At 43.0% G+C, this 21771-nt stretch overlaps 1 protein-coding gene across 2 annotated transcripts; it reads left to right on the forward strand.

Annotated features, from left to right (window-relative positions):
- Positions 1 to 1966: 1966 nt before the first annotated feature.
- tasor2 (transcription activation suppressor family member 2) lies at positions 1967 to 20407 on the forward strand. Of its 2 annotated transcripts, none has more exons than XM_017405934.3 (22): positions 1967 to 2420; positions 2730 to 2878; positions 3094 to 3189; positions 3284 to 3356; positions 4497 to 4588; positions 4678 to 4815; positions 4893 to 5023; positions 5167 to 5183; positions 6082 to 6181; positions 6286 to 6380; positions 6509 to 6624; positions 6931 to 7003; positions 7104 to 7175; positions 7894 to 10083; positions 10493 to 11234; positions 12074 to 12539; positions 13718 to 17158; positions 18198 to 18320; positions 18409 to 18562; positions 18647 to 18752; positions 18882 to 19063; positions 19810 to 20407. In XM_017405934.3, the coding sequence occupies exons 1-22, from the start codon at positions 2393 to 2395 to the stop codon at positions 19905 to 19907; spliced, it is 8682 nt and encodes a 2893-aa protein (XP_017261423.1). In that variant the 5' UTR covers positions 1967 to 2392; the 3' UTR covers positions 19908 to 20407. The 2 variants fall into 2 exon arrangements, with proteins under 2 accessions (XP_017261423.1, XP_017261424.1); XM_017405935.3 differs by having other exon boundaries at positions 1968 to 2420; positions 10931 to 11234.
- The last annotated feature ends 1364 nt before the right edge of the window (positions 20408 to 21771 follow it).

The raw sequence follows: 21771 nt of genomic DNA on the forward strand, positions 1-21771 counted from the left end.
AAACATATATTGGTGATTGGTGATTTTAACTCTGGCTAAGTGAGCGTTGTTTGTGGAGTACCTCAAGGCTCAATCCTCGGTCCAGTTTTATTTAACCTTGTTGTGTTTGTACTTGACTGTTTAATTCAAAAACATTTTGTAAAGTATCACAACTGTGTAGATGATCTGCAGCTGTACATTTCCTTTTCTTCTGACAAAAGAGAACATCTACATTCTCTTGCAAAATGTGTGAATATATTCATTTTTGGATATCACAAAACTTCTTACAGCTAAATAAAGATGAACACAAATACTTGCCGTCAGTGTAAAGACAAAGAAAGTTACAGCTCTTCTCAGTTCTCTGTCTCTGCAGTGCAGAAATAAAGCACAAATCCTAGGTGTAATAATAGACAGTGACATGAATTTTAAAAGTCACATCAATCATATTACTAAATTGGCTTTTTATCATTTGAGAAACAGTTAAAAAACCTAAAGATTTTATATCAAAATTAATTCATGCATTTTTAAGTTATCTTTTTCAAAAGTGGAATCGAGTCAGGTCGAGCTAAATTTATTTAAAAGCACATTTAAAAACAACAGGGGTTAACCAAATTGATTTATATGTAAAAGGAACAAGATGTTCTCAAAGAAAAATAAATAAATAAAATAATGTTTATTTAAAAAAAACAACAACTCTGTTTGGTTTAAATGAAAGAAATTAAAATGGGTTTTGACAGTGTCCAGTGAATGTGAGGTTTTAATGTGAACAGGCGGGTTGTTTAATTCAAAATCTCAAAAAACAAGATAAGAACAGTTACATATCGTGGCATATACAAAGTACTCGGACCAATCAGAATGTATTTTCTCAGCGTACTCTAAAAAGACAATCACAAAAATCGGTTTCAAGAACAAGGCCTGAGAGAGCACTTTCTGTCACTGGCACCGACAATCCTATGATTTTATTGTGTCCTTCACAGATTCAAGGCTGCCTGTAAGAGAAGACAAAAAGAAACGTATTTATCAGCCTCTTCCAGGATACCGTAAATATATATTTTATTTTGTACAAACACTTAATAATCCTTGTGAAAATAAGGCTTTTCAAAAACACTTACATTTTGTTTGCATATGGCCAAGAAAGACAAAGCATTTCCTGAATCCGTTATGGAAATCCTCCGGTTAGAGTTTGTAATATCTCAGAACAGCTCATTTGCATCTGATTTTAGCTCCAGCTTTCTATCGACGAAATGACTCCACGTCTGTCGACCGCTTTTCGTGGTCGTTTCTTTTCAGAAGCAGAAGAAGAACTTTTACCTTATCCTCTTTCGACCTGGCGCCTCCGATTCCATTGTTCTCCTTCTACACCAAGTTCTTGTTCTGACTCCTTCTACACCAAGGAGATTATTTTGCCGAGACCGATCGAATGTAAACAATCGACTCGTCATTGTTGGCAACAAAACCTGACTGTGCTGATTTCGCTTGCTTGTTGAAAATCATGTGGTAGACTTTTGGCAGTGAAAAAACATTGCAAAATCGCCTGTTTTGACTTTTTTTTTTTTTAAGTCTTTGAAAAAACAGGTCAGAACTTTGCAAAAATCGGAAGTATGAATCGGCCGAGAAAACAGCAATCGGTTCATCTACCTTTAACTGCAGCATGTGATTGCTACACTATCATAAATAAAATATTTTACTCTTAGTATAAAAGGGGATTGCTGACAAAAATAAAAATAATCAGCAGTTATTCTTGGTAAAATAAAAGTGGGAAGTAGGACGTTTTTTCGTTGATACCAACTTCCTCTATAGTTATAGTAGACGGTTAAACTGCGCCGTGTAACTTTCCAAAGGGGCTAGAAGACATTAAAAACATGTGTTTGCAGTTTTCGGGATTTTATTAGTGTGTTGAAGTCGGTTCGGGGAGCAGCAGGGTAGGCGCAAACTAGCTTCGCCAGAAGTTCAACTACTGCCTCCTCCACTTGTTCGGCGAGGACTTCCAAGATGGACGCTTTTGGCTCGATAGGTTTCTGTTTCCTTTTCGCTTCGCACGTCGAGGAGCCATGAGGGGGGAGACCTGAGAGGCGCCCCAGTTAGACGGACACATTACCCCCGAGAGAGCGGAGGGAGGAGGAAAAAAAGGCGATAATCGGTGGCGTTTTACTGAATTGTACGTCGCGCTGTTCGAGCTCGGACTCGAGGGGTGAATTTTCTTTTGCAACTTCCTGTTCGTTGCGTTGACATGTCAGTTGGAGCCGCGGCCGCAGCACGAGGGAGTTGCGACGTCGACGGGATTCATGGAGTTTTATTTCTTTGACCACCACCACCAGTTGTTGTTGTTGTTCTTGTTCGACTGGGATGTTCGGAACCGAGGACGGCTGTTTTCAACGACGGGCACTGCGACGGGGACACATTTCGTAAAGCGATGGAAAATGGTCGTGCTTCGACTAAAGGTGAACTGCTTCCTGTGACTTTCCCGAAAAACAGAAAAGAAACCCCCCCGAAGTTTTAGGCCACGCGTGCTTGTTCGGACACGTTTATTTTGGGATAAAAAAACTCGTTTTTTAGGATTAAAACCAGATGACACATAAGCTAGGTGTCTTTTCCTGGGAGGTCAGGCTGTCCCGGGGTTGTGAAATACCAAGTACTTTACCTCCTGCTCTTCTTGTTTTTTGTTTTGTGTTCTTTGGGCTGTAATTTTCCAGTCGGGTCTGCGTCTTGTTTATTTATTTCACTCATGCTTTCTGTGTCCACGCTCCCAGGTGTTTTAATACCTGTTTCGGAGACCTCGGAGGAGTTTCGGAGCAGCATTTTGGCTCCTCTTCAAAGTGCGTACTTGTACGAGGAGTCCAGGCAGTTCTTCAGATACAGGTCCGCGGTTCTGGTGAAGAACCCCGAGCTGGAAGGAAAGGTCAGCCCCCCCCCCCCCCCCCCCCCCCCCCCCCCCCCCCCCCCCCCCCCCCCCCCCTCCTCTTCAGACCAGCACACATTTTAACTTCCTGCTGCCTTGCACTGTAACCATTCAACACCTCCAGCTTTTTGGACCCTTTAGAAATAAAGGAGAAACCTAAAGCAGCTCTCAAACTGATTTTCCTTTTTTCTTTTTCCGTCCCTCTTCCGCAACAGTACGACGCTTTCCGAGCCCGAAGGAAAAATGCAGGCTACTCAGACCACGACCTGGAGGAGTCCTTCGGTTTTTTGCTGTTTGACGACGGCAGCAAGGTAAAAAGAAAGCCCCCCCCCACCACCACCACCCAACTACCAATCTCCCCGGTGTTTATTGTTCTCCTGTGACCGCTCTCGTTTCATTTAAAAGGCCAACGGGCTCGGAGAAACCGGCATGTTCGCCGGGAACAGCACATGCACGACGTTAGGAGATCCCTCGAAGGGTGAGTAGCCTCACTTCCTTTCTCGCCTCTGAGCGAACGTACGTTTAAACCCAGCGTGCGTACTCACGGTTCAGTGGCCTAAAAAAAAGGACGTGTAGAAGTCCCGGCCGTCCGTGTCCATCTGAGTAGTTTTCTTTTTGGGCTGTTCTGTCCGGAGCGCCGTGCATATAAAAGTGAAAGCAAAGTGGGGCATGCTTATTAATGTAAAGAAGTGAAAGTAGGAGGATTTGGCTTGTGAAACTGAAACTGCGAAATGTTAACTGTGTTGGCTTGTTTTGTTTTTGTTTTTTTCTTTCTTTCTTGCAACCTAATCTTCAGCTGTCTTTCAGTGAACTAAAATGCAGAAGGTCACGGGCTCCTGAAAACAAGAGCTGCATTGTGTCACACGTAACAGGATGTAGTCGTACGTTTCTGTTCAAATACCCCCTTTTTTTTCGAAGAAAAAAAAAAGACGTCTGGTATAGATTTGCTGTGTATCTGTGTATCTTTTGTTCCAGCTCATGCTCAGTCTGAGGACAAGCAGGAGGTTTTTTTGGTCAATGGGGGGTGGGGGTGGGGGGCACTGTCAAGTGCTCCTCAAACCTGTTTTCAGCTCCTCATTTTACCAACTAAGCCAGATTTGTGATGTTTCTAAGAGTTACAGAACTTCACTGATTTAATTCATTGCGTGCAAATTAATAATTATTTAATTTTAGCTGTTGAAAGTTGTGAGGGTGCAGCAACACATTGCTCAATTTTTTTGCAGGTTTTGTTGACTTAAGTAAGCTGTGAACTTCATATATACATGTGTGTATATATATTCTCCTTGTTCCATATTAACCGCGGAAGCCTGAAGACAAATATGGGGGTTATAACACGTGAAAGTAAAGTGCACTGAACCCAGCAGGGCTTTGTTTTAAACTTAAGGAGTGTCCTTCACAATAACAGCGCAGTCATTCTGCAGGGTGTGGTTGTTCTTGTTCTGTAGGTGTGTCAGTGTTTTTCTGAAGTTTGAACTTACAGCTTTCTACTGGTTGTTGGTTTTTTTTTGTTGTTTGTTTTCCTACAAGTTTCTCAAATTTTGTTCACCCCTGCCTGTGTTTACATCTAAGTTCAAATGCATGCCCGTGTCTCCTGTTTTTAAAACAAAAAACAACAAAGGTGTGTACATATCAATGTACTCCGACTGCCTGGATCTGAACCGCTGGTACCATGGGAAGTCTGGGTACATCGCCATCGTGAGGCTGACGAAGGTAACAGAGAACTTGAGTCGGAACAGGTTCGCGCCGATGTGCTCGCCGCCGCCGCTGTCGTGAGCAACCCGTTGTTTTGTCGCCGACAGGGCCGAGTCAGGCGGGTGGTGGAGAACTACACGCAGCATTTCACCGAGCCCACCGCGGGGTTCGACTGTCACGTGTCGGAGCAGCTGCCTTCGGTCTCCGCCAAGACCAGCTCCTTCCTCGCCTTCGAGAGGACTCAGGTGAAACCTCGCCTCGTCGCCGTTCGCAAATTGGCCTCGCAAGCGTTGCTGGAGCGCCCTTCTGTTTTGCCTTTCAGTATTACGTATATGAGCTGCTAGACGATGGGAGCGGGGGGGCGGCTCTGTCCCCCGGCGCTGCCTGCCCATTCGCCATCGTGTCGTTTTCGTACACGGACACCAAAGCGGCGCCGCTTCCGCAAGAGAAAAGGTATTGCACATATTTCAGTAACGTTCACGATTCTTTGTCTTTTGCATTGTTTGTCATTGTTTTGGATTGTTTGTCTCGTACAGTTTCACAGAGAATACGGTTATTCGAGTTGTACTAATTAAGTCTCATTTTTTTCTTTTCAGTGAGGTGAATAAACTGGGTAAGTAAAGTGAGATTATCAGCTAAGCAGATGTCTGATGTATCTTAGTGTTTTTTAAAGCTTAAATCTCCTTTTATGCCCTTTAACCTTACGTGTCTGCCTCTTAACACTTCCAACCAAACCTCCTTCCACCTGTAAAGACATGTTCTTGTTTGCTAACACTTGGCTTTTGAGCACCATTAAGACAGAGTTCAGTTGGAAGCGCTCCATGCATGCTTAGCGCGCAGACAGACTTCCAATAAAAAAGTGCTGCGCTCGGGACTGCAAGACCAGGCACGGCTTATTACAGTTTATTCTGCTTCTGGAAAACACGTTCACAGAGCGCCAGGAGTCACGGTAACGCTCAGAAACTGGCGGCGGAAACTCGGGAGCAGTAACAGTCGCAAGGGATTGATCAGTTTTACCGAAACGGCTCGAGTGGCACAGATCACAACCAGCTGAGCCGCGGCTGCAGGAAGTGTCATCTTTTTTTTTTTTTTTTTTTTTCCTTCTTCGGGGGGCAGCTATCGCCGAGCAGGTCGTTAGAAAAATGGCCGTTGGGCTTTGCTGTAACTTGAGAAGCATTCGGTTGGACTGCAGCTGCGAGAGCGGCTGGACTTTACTGCTTTGTTTGCACGACACTGTAACCTGCTGGGAGTGCTGCTGGATGTGAATTTTGGCAGACTCTTGTCTTGATTCATTTCCAGGTAGTTAAAAGGCAAGGCAGTGAAATATCTACACCATAACCTTGATATTATCGCAAATAAACTGGATAAACCCCCATTGTTTACCCATAACTACATATTAATTAATGTTATTCAACACCAAACAATTTAGTTACTTTCATTTAAGGTCATTTTTTGTGTCTTTATGATAATTCTTTTTTTTTTCTTTTAAACTTTAATGATATTTCTTCCAGTTCATCAGTACTTGCCTTGGAGCGGTCAGTTTCAGATAGGTAACCAGTTCTACCAGGTTGACCTGAAGTCTACCGCCGTGGCTGTTATTCCTGCCAAGTTGTAAGTTATATGTACAAATATCCTGTGGGCTCTTACTTGCACGGTTTGGATAATGTATAACTTAATATCTGTTTTCCACTTGTATTTTTTTTCCCCTGTTTAAGGCCACCAGTGGTGAACGTTGACAAAGGGATTTCTCTGTCCGTTCTGAGACAAGTGTTGCCAAGAGCCGTTTTTGAAACCTCTTATGCTGAAGAGGGTTTGTTTCTTTTATTAAGATATGAGAATAAAATGTTTTTGAAAAAAAAAAAAAAGTACACAAATGAACACGTCACCAGTTAAAGAGACCGTTTTTTTGTTTGTTTGTTTTGTTATGCTCTCCTTCAGTTTTTCAAGATGGCTTTTACTGCAGTTTGTGTGAGTTTGTGCCACCTGAAGGAACAGCAGAAGAAGAAACCAGCTCGTTTGCTCAGCTTCTCTCAGAGATCAAGGAAAAAGATCTTGTGAGTTTGCCCGGCTTAGTTATTTATTACATAAGAGGCCCGATGACCCTAAAGTATTCAATTTACCATTAAATTAAAAAAAACACGCAGAAAGCCTGACGGATAATTTGATTCCTGGAGCTATAACCAGCAAATGTTTTTTTGGTGATTACTAATCTTTAACGATAATCTATCTGTGTAATAGTTGCTGTAATTAGCTGTGAAGGTTTTATCAGACGATGTCCTTCATGTATGCAGCACTGGAAACTATAGAAACTATATGGTTAATGTCTAACAGATAAATAAATAATTGACTTGTTTGCTCAGGCTCTCACTGTTCCACTGATTGACGGGGGATATCTTATCTTGTTGCACTCCTCACACTTCCTCAGATATGATGGTAAGAAATGAACGTTACAACAACGTACAGGTTGTGCAACTAAACTCCCATCTATAGGAGAAATGCTTACGTGTTTGTTTGTTTTTTTTGTTTCTCCTAGACTCGGAGTCCACGTCATCTGAGGCGCTGCAAGGTCTTTTTGTGTTTCCTAACTCCAGAGTTGTAAGAAGAGGTGATTATGGCAACTGTTTTACGGTTTTATTCAGGAGGTTTTCAAATCATTTGCATCAATCATTTTCAAACTTTTTATAACAACTACTATCTAGGTAAAATACTAAGCTCCCGTAGGATCACCATCATGGCAGACATTAAAAAATGGCACAGGTTTATTGTATTCCTATCTGACACAAACCAGCAAACTCCGGTTGAGGGATGCAAATTAGGATTTACTAAATTCATCTTTGAGATAACCCAAATCTAATTTCCGTACGATAACCCAAATCTAATTTCCGTACTTTTTGTTGCTATCAGGTCCAAAAAAAAAAAAGTTCACTGGTTCTGCTTAAGTAGCCACTAGCACATTGGTTAACCATCATCCACTCCAGTTTCCACACAGGTTCTTTAGAATATTCTTTACTGCACTTTTGTTTTTAAGTAGTTTCCATTTGGAACCAAGATTGTAATGTGCTTAAACCGTACAACTTTTTGGGCTATTTCTGCTGTTCATCTTCACACCATAATTCAGTTTACAACAATTAATTAGCTTGTTATTGAACTCGTAAATAGTTGATCAAAATGCTTCTAGATGCAATCGTAGGAAAAGAGAAGCAAGAGAAGTAAGTGTGGTATCTTTGTGGTCAATAAATCGAACCTGATTCTCATTGTAAAAAAAAGGACAATCGTGACTGTCCGAGGCACTAAACTGCAAATTCTTTGTTGGTTTGTCACAGACACAAAATTTGGATGGAGGAAGTTTGCCATACCATCTGAAACCCTTCAGCTCATACCACTACTGAGCTATGCCGAGGGCGAAGTTGAGAAAACACCTGTGGAGCCGAGCTTCGAGCTGTGTGAAGTGTTGGCACAGCACATGCAGAGTTACGCTACACTAATAAATCCGGGTCTGTCAACGAGTCCCCCGAGGCCTTCGAGGGAACTGAGCATCTTCCCAGATCAGTACGACGTGTCGGACGTTCACAGACATCTCTATTCGTCTCCCGAGTGGACTAACAGGACATGGCAGAGCTTTAAGTCGTACTTGAGCAAACCGGCCTCCTTTCAACTACAGGTATCAAGGGTTTCTGAAATCCTGGCGGCTGGACAAGAGGAGCGAAGAGAAGACCTCGATGATGAGGTTTACATCTGTCTGTCATCGCCGGAGGAGGCACCAGCCAGCCCAGTTGGCATGGATTTAGAAGATGACTTATCCGACCATCAGTCTCCATTAAATGTTGAGGCATCAGCGAACGCGTCAAATGCCGAGGCACGAGTTTCTCCAATATGTGTGCTGCAGAGTATTGTGATGGACAATTTGCAAGTTGGAGACGTTACAAAAGACAATCAAAACTTTACGGCCCTCACTGAATTAAACCCAACTGATGATACAAAGGCAAAACGCCTCTTTCCGCCTCACGCATCAGACGATCTTCCTGCAGAGCTTATTGTCAGCATAACCTCAGCAGAACAAAGAGTCACTGATGAGACTCTAAGTAGCGGTAGTGCTTTGTCAACAACAAAGCACGGTGATTTTCAGTTCTCTGGATTTTCGCCCATCGCCAAACTGCAAACAGCAGACGTCAACTCTGTCAGCGATGACACAGACAAAACAAAACTGCTGTTGGACACCACTGTGGTCACCAAGCTCAGACGAAGAAAACGAGGCAGACTGCGCAGGAAATTTTACAAAGCACAGAAAAGAGTCTCTAAACCCCGTGTTGAGACTCCGAGTTTACAGCCGGTCGTAGCAGCTGTGGAGGTCGATCACTTAAACTGCAGCACGAACGAACACCCTAAGGAGTTAGACCTTCCTCCGTTGAATAAAGCTTTAAAAACCAGGTGGAAAAAATTTCGGCGTAAGCGCAGATTTGGGAAACTGTCTTCAAAAGCTAAAAAATTGCGATCTGCTACTGTTGGCTCAGCCGCAGCAGAAAAATACAACAAAGACGGCGTAAAGCGGAGCTTGGAAACCACCATTTCAATGGAACTTGAGGATTTTCATCTAAGAAAGAAAATCGAGCGCTGGGACCTCAAGCCAGTTATCAGTGAATGTAGAAGGATTTTGGTTCCTTTTGGCTCTGTTGATATCGCTGATCAGGTCAGGTCTTTGAAGGTTAAGCTGCAGCCTACAGAAAACGACGAGTGCCTTGAAAAACCTGATGTACCTGTGAGTATTCTTGACATAGTCGAAACAGAGAAAGAGTCTAGCATTGCTTCACAGACAGAAGTGACTGAAACTGTGGCTGCAGATTCTTCGGATAGCGCCGGTAATCTTCAAAGTATCGCCACCGTTACTCCTGAACAGAGTGTTTTGCCACAGCCAGTTGATCACAACGATTCGGTGTCTTCGAGTTCTGACTTGAATGTCAGTTCTTCGAAAACCAACGACACGGACAATTTTCCGTTGCTTCCTGATCAGGGACACCATACCGAAACCCTGTCTCCAGTGAAACGCTTGGCAAAGGGAGAATATCTGCTGAGTCGACTAAAATCAGTTCTCTCGAGGCGAAAAAGAAAAGCCGATCTCCTCGACAGTGACGAAAAGATTGAGGACACCTGCCACGGTGACGAGCCTCGTCTCAAGAAGACGAGCGTGGACTCAGACACCGAGACGTTGAAGTGTAACAAGGCGACTACTCCAGACGCTAATTCTAGTGTCAGCGAAGCTTCGACGACGCTCTCGGTTGACCCTCTTTTTGCTTATTATTTAGGCCTGACCCCTAAAGAGAGTCAGGAGAAGGTTCAGAGTACTGAGGGCCAGGATGCTCAGCAGACAAAAGACTCTGCAGAGAATGGGGAACTTGGCTCTTCAGACCAACAACCTCAAATTGTGCAAAGGCCTCTTTCAATTTTCCCAAGGAGAAAGAGGATTAAGACGCTGAAGATGCATCGTGGCATTTCTGCAGAAAATGTTAAAAAGAAATGTAAGTCACATGTAAGATTTGGGATGTTTTTTTTAAATATATTTTTTAACTATGATGCAATGGTCTGTTATGTTTTGTGCATGACACTGACAATAACTGTGCATTCACTCTGTAACCCCGTGACTGTTCTTAGCATGCTTCTTCTTTTCTTTGCGCTTTTTACCAGCCTTTACATTGATTATTTCCTTTTCTTGCTCATGCAGCCCTTTTGCTCGCCATAGCAACCTCTTAACTTGCTTGCCTATATCGACTTAATGAACCAACACCTCCCTTTAGAACAACGACATAGCTTACATGTTGATGACAAATTCCTATTCATGATACAATGATATTTCATGTGCTTTCAATGTGCTACTTTTTATCTTCATGCAGTTTTTCTTTTTGTTTCTTCTCTGTTTTGTCTTCACAGGGTGGTTGCATTTTCAAACTCCAGCTTGTTATACCAGTGAAAAAGTCACAGACAATGACTGTTCTAGGGATAATACTGTCAGGAAGACTGTTAAGGAAAAAATGAAAAGGGCTTGCTCATCTACAGATGCTTTGAACTTACTTGCTGACTTGGCGCTCAGTGTCAGTTATGACCAGGTTCCTCCACAACCAAATGAAGCGCTTGACAAAAATCCTAACGAAAGTTTGAAGAAGTGCGACCTTAAAAAGGGCCTTTCCAGTGCTGATCAAGAGTCAGTTCTTCATGCTCTGCTTAAAACTCCTGCTGCTAAAGCCATTCAGCCTCTTGAGTCTCCTTCATCAAGCCCTCCTTTGGGAGACAGTGAATTGATTGCTTTGATATCTAAAGAACATAATTACTCACTGCCCCCATCTTCCTGTTTGCTGTTGGGTTTGCCAGGTACAACCTTCCAGGTACCACCTTTAAGCGGTTCAACCGGACTGCTAAACCATCACCAGACAGTGTATAGCAATGGAGCGAAAACACTACACCCTTCTGTCATCCAGGATGACATAAGTGAACACAACAGGACTTCAGAGTACCTGCAAAGGCACAAACAAAAGTTCAGACACTCCCGGACCTTTGTTATCAAGGATGGATCTATCCAGGTCACAAGAAAATGGCAAGAAAAGTATGACTTCAGTCTAGACAGCAGGTTTACAAGTGACCCAAAGAACAGAGTTATCATCCGAGCTCTGCATGGGTATGTAATTGGTGCTACTTTAAACAAAAGGTTTTTATGTTATTTCAATGTTAAGGCTCCAGCATACTCCATGAGAAGTCACGAGGTCTGTTCCTGGTCACGTCTTTGCGAGCCGTTCGTTTTCGCACACACCTTTTATCATCCACACTCGGTTAAGAACTCCCAGGAAGCTCCTCCCTCCTCCTACCCATTAAAATGGGTTTCTATCCCGCCAGCTTCTTAGCTCTCCTGTCCTTGTACAGATTTTTGCTTCCCTTACCGTGACGAGACATGTTTATTAAGCAGGCTGAGACGGTACACGCCGTTCGGCATTTACAAATTTTACGGTTCACAATAATGAGCGAACGTGAAGGGAACGTGTCCCTACGCCGCCCGGCCAAGGTGCACTTCCTCCACCACAGCCACTTAGAGCCGCCTGTGTCTCCGTGCGGTCTTTAAGTTCGTAGGTTTCTAAGTTTTGCTAGAACAGTCGTATAGACGTCTGTATTTTCTAACAGCCTCCAGCTGCTTCTCAGCGGAGCAGTAGAAGCAAAATGACTCCATTAAAGCTCACTGGCTTTTCCGCCTAAACACGCCCACAACAACTTCCGACCAATCACGTGATACTTGGCTCAAACTCCTGTGCGAATAAGTTTGGCCAGGGCCTTGTGTCACCAAAGGGCAAACAAAGCTGCTTCGCAAATTTTCCTCACTAAACCACGTGACTAAGAGCCAACTTTGTGACTTCTCATGGCGTATCGAAAGACCTTTGTACTTGCTTGTTGTGGTAAACTTGATATTTACTTCAAATAACATCTTTTTGTGTGTGTGTGTCTGTGTGGATTTGATATTGTCAATAGGCAATGGGATTTCTCCATTCAAGACACTTCAAAAGAGGTGCAGCTCATCTACCACATGTGGATAGGCTTGTTTTACAGCCGGTCAACAGCCAGATTCTTCCAAGTTGACCCGGGTTTTATGCGCCAGTATTTAGAAGAGGGCGAGCCTGGGAAAAGAGCCACTGAAATGGTATCAGGTCCATCGAGGCCCGAGCACAATACCAATTCATCCGCAAGTCTTTCAAGTGGAACAGACACTCCAGACCCCTCGGATTCAGAAGCGTTGGATCTCAGTACAAAGGACAGCGCTCTCTTGGAACCAGAATTCGAGGTTTTGGATTTGTCACGGAGGATCTCTGTTGTGGAACCTGTTTCTTCAGAGCCACAAGTCAACAGAAAAGAGTCCAATGAACAAATAGAAACCCCTGAAACATTGAGTGGTCCGAAGTCACCAGTAGAGGTACAAGAGGAAGCAGAAACATTTAAGGTTTGGTTTTTCTATCTTCATAACTGATATAATAAAGAAAAAAAAATACTATAACGGACTTGTTTTACATGTTCAGATGATGTGTATGGTATAATAACGTTTAGTGTCCAGCTTTGTGGTTCTGTTTGAGGACTTGTAGTAAAGAAATATTTAAAAATTACATTTTACCTTGACATCTGATTGGGTATCAGTGTCAGCAATTATTTGTTGGTCACGTGACTGTTTGATCTCATCTTTTCCTGTCAACCTTCATTTTCTCATCTTGAAACCTAGCAAGTTACCAGGTCAACTCAGCACCAAGTATGCTCTGTTGTTTTTAAATGTGCAATTAGAGACCCTACCTCCCTTTTAATATTGTGAGACTTTGCGGCACAAGCTCTTGTTACAGCCCTACTTGATGTCTTTCTTCTCATCTCATACTAGTTCAGGAAGGCATCAGACATATTTAAATTTGGACTTTAGGAGCCATACCATCTGATGGAGGGTTACTTGGATTACACTACAGTCATTTAGCAGCAAAGGCACTTAGAAGTGGGGAACATGCTAGGAGCAATATGTGGTTCAGTAACCCAACAACACTCAGGTCAACTAGGAAGTTGGAGATTGAACCTGTCACCTTCTGATTGAAGGATGACTGCTCTGCCTCTTAGACCCACCCCTACTTCCTTTTTTTTTTTTTTGTTTGTCTTACTTGACTCTGGTTTTTACGACCTTGGGCGTTTGAATGATTAAACACTCGTTTTATGTGACCTAGATTAAAATCAACACATCTGATATGTGCCAACCCTGCTCAGCACTGTAGTTGATGCAGCTTAGCTTTTTGCATAAGCATCAGGGTCTTTTTTTTTCCACCAAAGGGGACATCCTAACATCCTTTTTCAAAAGCTATTATTCAAATAGGCAGAACCTGCAACTTTAGTTTCTGTTCAGTTAGATGTATAAAAGTAGGAGCAGCAGGAAGATTTTTCATAACTGTGGTGTTTCAGATCTGTTGGTGATTTCATAATGATGTTTAAAACACTGTTAACATAAAAAAAAATGATGGAAGACCATATTTCTGTCTATGGCCATTTAAATATCACATCTCCACAATGGCCAAGTTAGAAATGCAGTGTTATTGCTTGACAGTTATTATTAGCATAAATGTAATTTTTACATTTGTCTCTTTTCTTTTCCAGTCATGCAACAAGATGGAGACGGAGGTTATGAGTGAGGCTGGGACAGACAGTGAGGTTAATGATGTTAGCAACATTAGCGAAAATGAAGAGACTGAAATTCCTCCAAAAGCATTGTACCCGGACCACACCGAAGCGCCATCTTCAAAAGTTGAGACGACATACTTTTCTCAACAAGACGGGATGAAAAGTATTTCTTTTGAGAATGAAACGGTTTACGACCACGTGTTACATGGATGCAACAAAGATCCCACTTCTGTGGAAGAGCACACTGAAAATTCAGAAGCTACAGAGGAGAGTTTTGAGCAATTGGTTGAAATTGATTCGTTTAACTCTGATACCGACAAAAAGGTAAGCTCCAGCTTAGAAGAAAATGACCTGGTTCGTATGGATAAACAGGAAAAACTTGAAGAAAGCTGCGAAATGAGGGACGATCCACACCCAGAAGGTAATATAGATTCTTTTTGTGATGCAAAGCGCACAGATGATGCTTGTGCTAACAAGGAATCAGATATCATCTGCAATGGATATGATGGAATAAATGGAAAGATGTGGTCAATGGTGGAAAGTATAGATGTCTCACCGTACCAAAACAGCAATGCGGATTGTTGTGATAGACTCGAAGAGTTTAAAGATGATGATTGCTTGAGAGAAGATGGTCTTGATGAGAGAGAAAGCTGCGTGGATGGAGAAATGGATAAAGATTTTAGAGATCAGCCATTATCTGAGGTGTGTGACGTTCCAGTAAAGGAAGTTTGCGTTTCAGAATCTATTCATCAAGCACAAATGCATGAGCAGCTACCTTTGGCAGACAGCACAAAAGATGCCTGCTCTAATTTGTGTGCAAATCCGATTCAATTAAAAGATGGCAATCTGATTTTAAACACTCCAACAGACTTTACAATTATTTCTAAAGACTCCGCGGCTGAGGAGAACAATGAGACAAACAAAGAAAACCGTCTTAAGCCAGTGTTACCGTTTTCTGATGAGAGCACCTGTTCACTGGATGACTCTCCCCATCCTATGGTTAAGGATAGCATTGAAACGGAAGACAAATCCAAAGAATCAAACTCTAATTTTTATATTTGTAATAATAATCATGAAGAACAGGGAATCGAGCCGACCGAGAGAGAAGAGGACACGATCAAAACAACTCCAGAAGAACCATTCCTACTGCGGCCTCCTTCATCTAAGTGCACGGTTGTCAGCATGTGTGAGCCGGACAAGTCGGCTGACAAAATGGATTCCAAAGCCGATGAAACAAATAGTGTATTGGACAAAAATTGGGACGGGATTGCAATTCCTTTTTTGGAAACAAACACACATGAAATCCATGTGGTACAACCACAAGACATGGTGGTGAAAGCTCTTAAAGGCCAGGAAGCAATACCATTTATTAATGACACTCCTGGCCCCGATGATGTGCTGCCCATTGACGTGTGCAGCCCGTCTCCTATTAGTGATGAAAATGTAGAATTGTTTTCTCGGAAAATGCTACTTCTTGACGCAAGCAAAACCAATAAAGTGTTTGACAGCAGGTCCTCTACACCAACTATGGATGAGAAGCCTTGTGAGTATGTATCATCTTCTGGTCCTGGCGGTCGTACTTTGGCTCACGGTGGCAGTGAAATCTGCCAAAACGTTACAGAAAGATGCTCTACACCTGTTACAGAAGAGCTGCCCTTCAAACAGAAACCTCAAACTTCTACAGCTAACACGGATCCTAACTGTCTTCACGGCCTTGGTCCTGATGTCAAACTCAGGACTCTGAGAGTTTTACAGAGTATAGACAAATATCTTTCCACAACGTACCACTTCGCTGCGCCTGCTCAGGTTGAAACGGCTGACGTGAGAACACCTCCCGATCCTCCAAACATCCCCAGCAGGAGGTCAACCCCCACTCGCGTGGGCTCGAGTCACGTTTCAGTCGGCGCTTCGAGCGAGAGGACGAGTTGGGAAAAGCCTCCAGAGACGTCAAGCACGAGCTCACGGGACCTGTGCCCGAAATCAGCAGGCGACGTTCTTGCTTCGCTTTCCAAAACCAAATTAAAGGAAGCGCTGGATGTAAAACTGCAGCCAAATTACAAAATGTCACCGGTTCCTTCACACCACTCTGAAAGTTCCAGCAGAAAGAAACCCCCTGTGGAGACAGACTTGCAGTCCTCCGGATCTCGTGCCTCCGATGTCGGTTTGCGCGACAAGTCAAGTTTACAGTCCAGTTTAAATCATGAAATTTATCCACAATCACAGCGTCCTGTCATGGCAGTGAAACCGTCGAAGAGTGAGGAAACTCAAGCCCACTGGCTCTCAAAAGACGCAGATGTTGAAACTACCTCCCAACTTGTCAAGAACTCCTCGCTTTTAAAGAAGACGACTAAAGGACATTTTGATGGGCTAAACATTAATCACAAAACTCACAAGCTTCCATCCAAAAGCCCTCAGTCGGCGAACCCGAGCTGTGATGCGTATAAAACAGATAAAGCCAATTTTGCTCTTCTTGATCCTCCACATCAGTACAAAGGAAAAAACACTTTGGACGTCGACGCGGTTTCATCACTGCCGTCTACGCAGCCTTTTGATTCTACAGAAAGTTACCCCGAATATATGAACGGATGCCAAGGCTCCTTTGACCACAGCTTTGATGAGACGATTGAACACACGACTGAACAAATGAGTTGTGAAGACTACTCGGAGAAATTGCCCGTGTACCACAAAGATAATGACTGGAGTGAAGACGAACACGTTCCAGAGACTCAAGGCGTACTTCTTTGTACAGTCTTTAATACGGGTCAGAAGAGCGCTTACTCTATTCTGGACCAAGTCTCTCAGAGGTGCGTGTCGGATGACCTCACCAAGGCGTCAGTGGAGCAAGAGACTCTCATCTTCTCGGAGCAAATGAAAAGCCTTTTGAAGAAGAGCAAAGGTGGACCCGTCGGCCAGCCGGATACTTGTGGCAGTTCGACCAAGTCCTGCCCCAGTCCTCTGACCGTCAACTTCTCCAATCTCGAGGAGGAGGAGGATTCTCTGGCGTTCCTGGACATGCCGCTCGTTAGGCAGAAAATAAGCGTAGACATGTCAGACAGGAAAAGCCCAATGGACTCCACAAAGGAAGAGAAGACGTCGAGTTCTCGGTCTCCGAGAAAGAGCGAACCAGTGGAGCACGCCGGGATTTCTGGGATGATCGCAGAATACGCCAAGGTGTACGAGACCAAGATGCGTGACGTTTGTTCTATCAAAAAGACTCCATCCAGACATAAGAGAACCCACCGAGGTCACTCTGGCACTGAACCGAGCAGCCATTTTGACTTCTGTGGTCAAATGAAGAAGGAACTGGACGAGTCTTTCCGGAGCAATCTGAACGCGGTCGTGAAGAAATCCTGTAAAACAAAGTACAGGTTCTACATACTGGTGACGTCGAACGATGTCTTCTTTGACAAAACTAAGGTGAGATTGATGTCCATAAATCTTTTCCCTGTTGGGTTTGATGGGACTGCCATTTAAACAATAAATAACATTGTCCTTTTTATATCTAAACAAGGAAACTGTGAGATCTGTTAACCCATTGCTGTTTAAATATTTTTATTTGAGTGCAGATAGTTTGTATCTATCCCTGCAGTTTGGATGGAGAACTGTTGAATGTGCAACTTTATTTTGCTCTGCCTGGGTTTACAGATATCTCAGTCAGCGAGAGGTTTAGGTTTAGAAAAGTAAGTGCCATTCCTGCCCTAAAACCTTTCCATCCTTATCTGCTCCAGTCTTCAAATTCTAGATATGTTGATTTCCCTAAACCTTTAAAGTAGGTGGTCAGAACTATCTTCTCCTGCTTTTTGCTTCTCCCAAAACTACCAGTTGTAATCAGTGTCTACCGCATTCTCCAGACATTACAACTAGTTAACGTTCTTCAGTGTTTTTTTTTTTTCCAGCTGTAAAATGTAGTTTCTCCTTAGTCACCGAATGCATTCTTGGGGCAGGAATGGAATCGGCCAGAAGCAAATAAATACCTTTTTATTTAAAATAAAATTAGGCCACTGTAAAAAGTTTAAACAGATTAATGGATCCACGATGAAGCCCAACACTTTCAGGTCAGATCTGTGGCTGAGGAAGACTAACTGTAGGGATTGGCTAATAGTCGTTAGGCTAAATCAGTGTTTTTGTGATCTCTAGCCAGTTCAGCATGACTTGCAACTAGATTGGTGCGCCATCTTTTAGGGACAATCATCCACAGTCAAACTGCCTTTGAGGGAAATAAAAGTATTTGGGAATAAAACTGTTTTCTGGATACTTGGATACTGTAGGTTTTTGGCACGGCAACCACATTATTTCAAGGTTATTCGGGGCAAAATCTCAATAAAAGCATGTCCCATGGAATAGAGGGTAGGAGTATCTCACTGCTCTTCCATTTGTGCAAACTCACACTCTGTAAATGTATGTATACTAACAGAAAGTGCCTTCTAAGGATTGTTTTTCCCTTAAATTCCCAAAGGCTCACATGGAGGCCGAGGGTCACACTGCCGTGCAGCCGTCGGAGTTCTTCCCCGGCGAGGGCAGTTCTTCATGCCTGCTCATCATCCTCAGAAACGAAGACATCGCAGAGCACATTTGCAAGGTAAAAGGGCCGGCTCGAGGTGGGGTGAAGCAGCGGGGGAGGGATTTTAGTTGCGGTGTAGTGACTCATCCATCTCTGTGGGTTTCAGATACCGCACTTGCTCAAGCTGAAGGTGACCCCGCACGTGCAGTTTGCCGGGATCGACGAGCCGGACGACGTTGTAAATCTCACTCATCAGGAGCTCTTCACCCGGGCCGGCCTTATCATGTTAGACAGAGCGGTACTGGAGCCCCTCGGCCTCGGTACGTCCTCCGTCCTCACGCCGACTTCTCACAGTCTGAGGCGAGCCGTTGAACTGACTGTCGCGCTTTGGTACAATTTTCCAGGCAACATGAAGAAAATATCTGAGATCTTGCAAGAACTGAGCAAAACGGGGAAGTGGAAATGGATGCTACACTACAGAGACAGCCGTCGCCTGAAAGAAAATGCGAGGTGAAAATCAGCTCTTCAAAATAACCTACAAAAAATTCCTCAGTTGCCTTTTGGTTCATATATATTAACCATTCGTGGCGTCTTATTGGTTGTGTTCTTGGTGGTTAAATCTTGCCTTTCTGAACCCAGGTTGAGTGAGGAGGCGAATGAGAAGAAGCTCTTCCTGTGCTGGGGCCAAGACGCTGGATTACTGGAGGTCCTGCCTTACCACGAGTGCGACTCGGTGTCGAAAGATCAACCGGATTATCTCACGTGTTTGCTCCGACTGCAAGTCCAGCACATATCCGCTCGTTTTCCTGTTTTTATAAGTGGTGAGGAATTACGTGTGACTGTCCCGAGTCATAGTGCTGTGTTGGAATTGGAATTTATTTTAAAGATCTTTCTCAGAGCTTAGAGCAGGGTTGGCCAATCCTGGTCCTGGAGGGCCACTATCCTGCATGTTTTCCTTGTTTCTCTGCTCCAACACACCTGATTTGAATCAATGGGTGATTAACAGGCTTCTGCAGAACATGAAGAGGTGATTTAACTACTGAATCAGGTGTGTTGGAGCAGAGAAACAAGGAAAACATGCAGGATAGTGGCCCTGAGGACCAGGGTTGCCAACCCCTAGCTTAGAGTATGCGTTGAGGATGGCTCTAGGCTACTACCACACCTATTTTAGGCTCAGTATCTGTAAAAACTGGCTAAGTCGTAGCCATTTTTGTGTTTGCTATCTTTCCTCTGGTTTATGAGATATTTTGCTAACAGACGGAGACAAACACACACACACAGGCAGTCACATTATCACCCGCTTTTCATGGCAGCGGGCAATAATTGAACCAAACAACAACTGTTTTATATGAAAGTAAAGAAGACCTCAATATGGCATAAGTTTCAGATGTTGGCGGTTTCTGATGGGGAAAATTTAGGTTTGTCGCCTGCTGCAGGTAGGATGGTGACTATTCGTTTTACTCCTGTAATCAAAAAGCTCACAGTTCACAAATCGGTGAAATTCCTGTAAAAGTGAGTGGTATCGCCAACATACTGAAAGTGTTTTTCTTACTTTATTTTCTCACAGACGCAGCAGCCGACGGTGCCTTCGAGAAGAACGGGATTTTAACGATGACTTTGGACTCTTTCTTAACGAAGTCGTCATATGGAATATTTACCGTCTGACTTGAAGAAAGGACGAAAAAAAACAACCTGTCAGATTGGTGAACTGGAGTTTACTAATTTAAGCATCGACCAATCAGAAACTCTCACTCGATGCGAGGGGAAACGGTTATTTAAAGACTTCATTCAAGAGTTGGTAACGTTCGGTTATTGTTATTGTTCCTCTTCAACTTTTTTGTAGTTGGTTTATATTTCGACAGGATTTCTGTTCACGTTAAGCCCCGTGATTCAGTTTTTGAATGGAAGGGTCATACCACCAATATTCTGGCAGCTGTGCTGTTGTTTTTTTTTGTTTGTTTGTTTTTTTGCGTACGTGTCGTAATTTAATTTAAATGTATGTTTTGTAAATTCACTTAAATTATTCTTCGTATATCTGAGAATTCTGACTTTATTCCTAAAAAGCTAAACTAGTGTTTTCTAGTGTCGTATATTTAAATACTACAACTGCTCAGTATTTTCTAACTTTGTTAAACGATAATTAAACGCTATTTTTAAAGGGTGAATGTCTTGAGTTTCTTTGATTTTTATTTATTTATTTAAGACCGAGTTGTTCGCTCGGACTTCTTATTCTGCTTCTGACTCTTGTTCGGTGTTTACCGGATTGGTTGATTCCGAAGAAACGAGACAAATTGTCAGTTTAACAAACAGGGGCCTCAGTAGCATGTGGAAGAACCATACAACAGCCTGGCTCCTCCTCCTCGTGCTGTTTGGAATCGGCGCGACCCACGGACGCATTTTCCTGACAAACGCGGCGCCATTAAAGGGGAACTAATGAGGGTTTCCAACAGTTTACGATTTGTTGCCAAGAAGCTTTTGTTACAACAAAGAAACGATCAACCAAACGCACATTTCCTTCCTTTTTGTGTCCTTACAGCTGTCCGTTTGTGTTGATGACACACAGCAGGTACAAACGGTGCGTTCCATTGACGTCGGAACTCGGAGCGACCTAATTCCCCACTTCACCGCGTTTCTGTCGTCCCGCTCGGTGAGAGTCGGAAACAAGATGGACGACCCCCCCCAGCAAAGCCTTTATTTATCCCGCAGCGCTCCACTGGTGGAATATGTTTTAATACTTGTTGATCAACAAGAGTTTGATCGGTCCCATTTGTTTCTTTTTTCACGTCAAAATCAAAAACTACTGAGAAATTAATTTAATTAATGAACTACAGAAGTTAATTTTCATGGCTTCAAAGAAAGCGTCACAGGAAGACTTCACTAAACAGGCTCGGTTTTTTTAAGAAAATGAGAAGCGACAGAGACTCAGTTTGTCACAGGCTAGAGGGCCAGATCTAATCACATTTGAATGTTATCTTAGGGGCCGGATAAAATGTTACCAAGGGCTGGATCTGGCCCACGGACCTTGAGTTTGACACGTGTGTTTTATGTGTTTGCTAAGGTGGCAGCCATTTTGAATCAGGTTGACTCAGCTGTAGCCGTACAGCCAGTGATGTCATGAGATATTTTGCTAACACTACAAACAAACAAACAAACACTGGCGCCTTCAGCAGCGGGGGAGAATAAGAAGCATAAACTAAAATCTGCAAATAGGAAATTTTAAGTAATTATTTTGTTATATAATTATATATAATAAAGTATTAATTAGATGGAGAGACATTTACAAACTTTCAAATTTACTAAGATTTTAAAATGAACACAAACTCGTTACGGCCAAAGAGAGAGAGATCCTGTTAGTTTAGTGTTTATTACTAAGTTAAATTAAAGATTAACTTTTAAGAGGTGGACAAGAAAAAAGCTAAAAAAAAAAATCAATAAAACTTGATGTGGTTAGAATTAACAGAAAACTAGAATTAAGGGACAAGTGTGAGAAATTAAAACATTTTATTTAGGCGGTAATGTGAAAGCTCAT

This window comes from Kryptolebias marmoratus, linkage group LG11, assembly GCF_001649575.2.
Source record: "Kryptolebias marmoratus isolate JLee-2015 linkage group LG11, ASM164957v2, whole genome shotgun sequence".
NCBI lineage: Eukaryota > Metazoa > Chordata > Actinopteri > Cyprinodontiformes > Rivulidae > Kryptolebias > Kryptolebias marmoratus.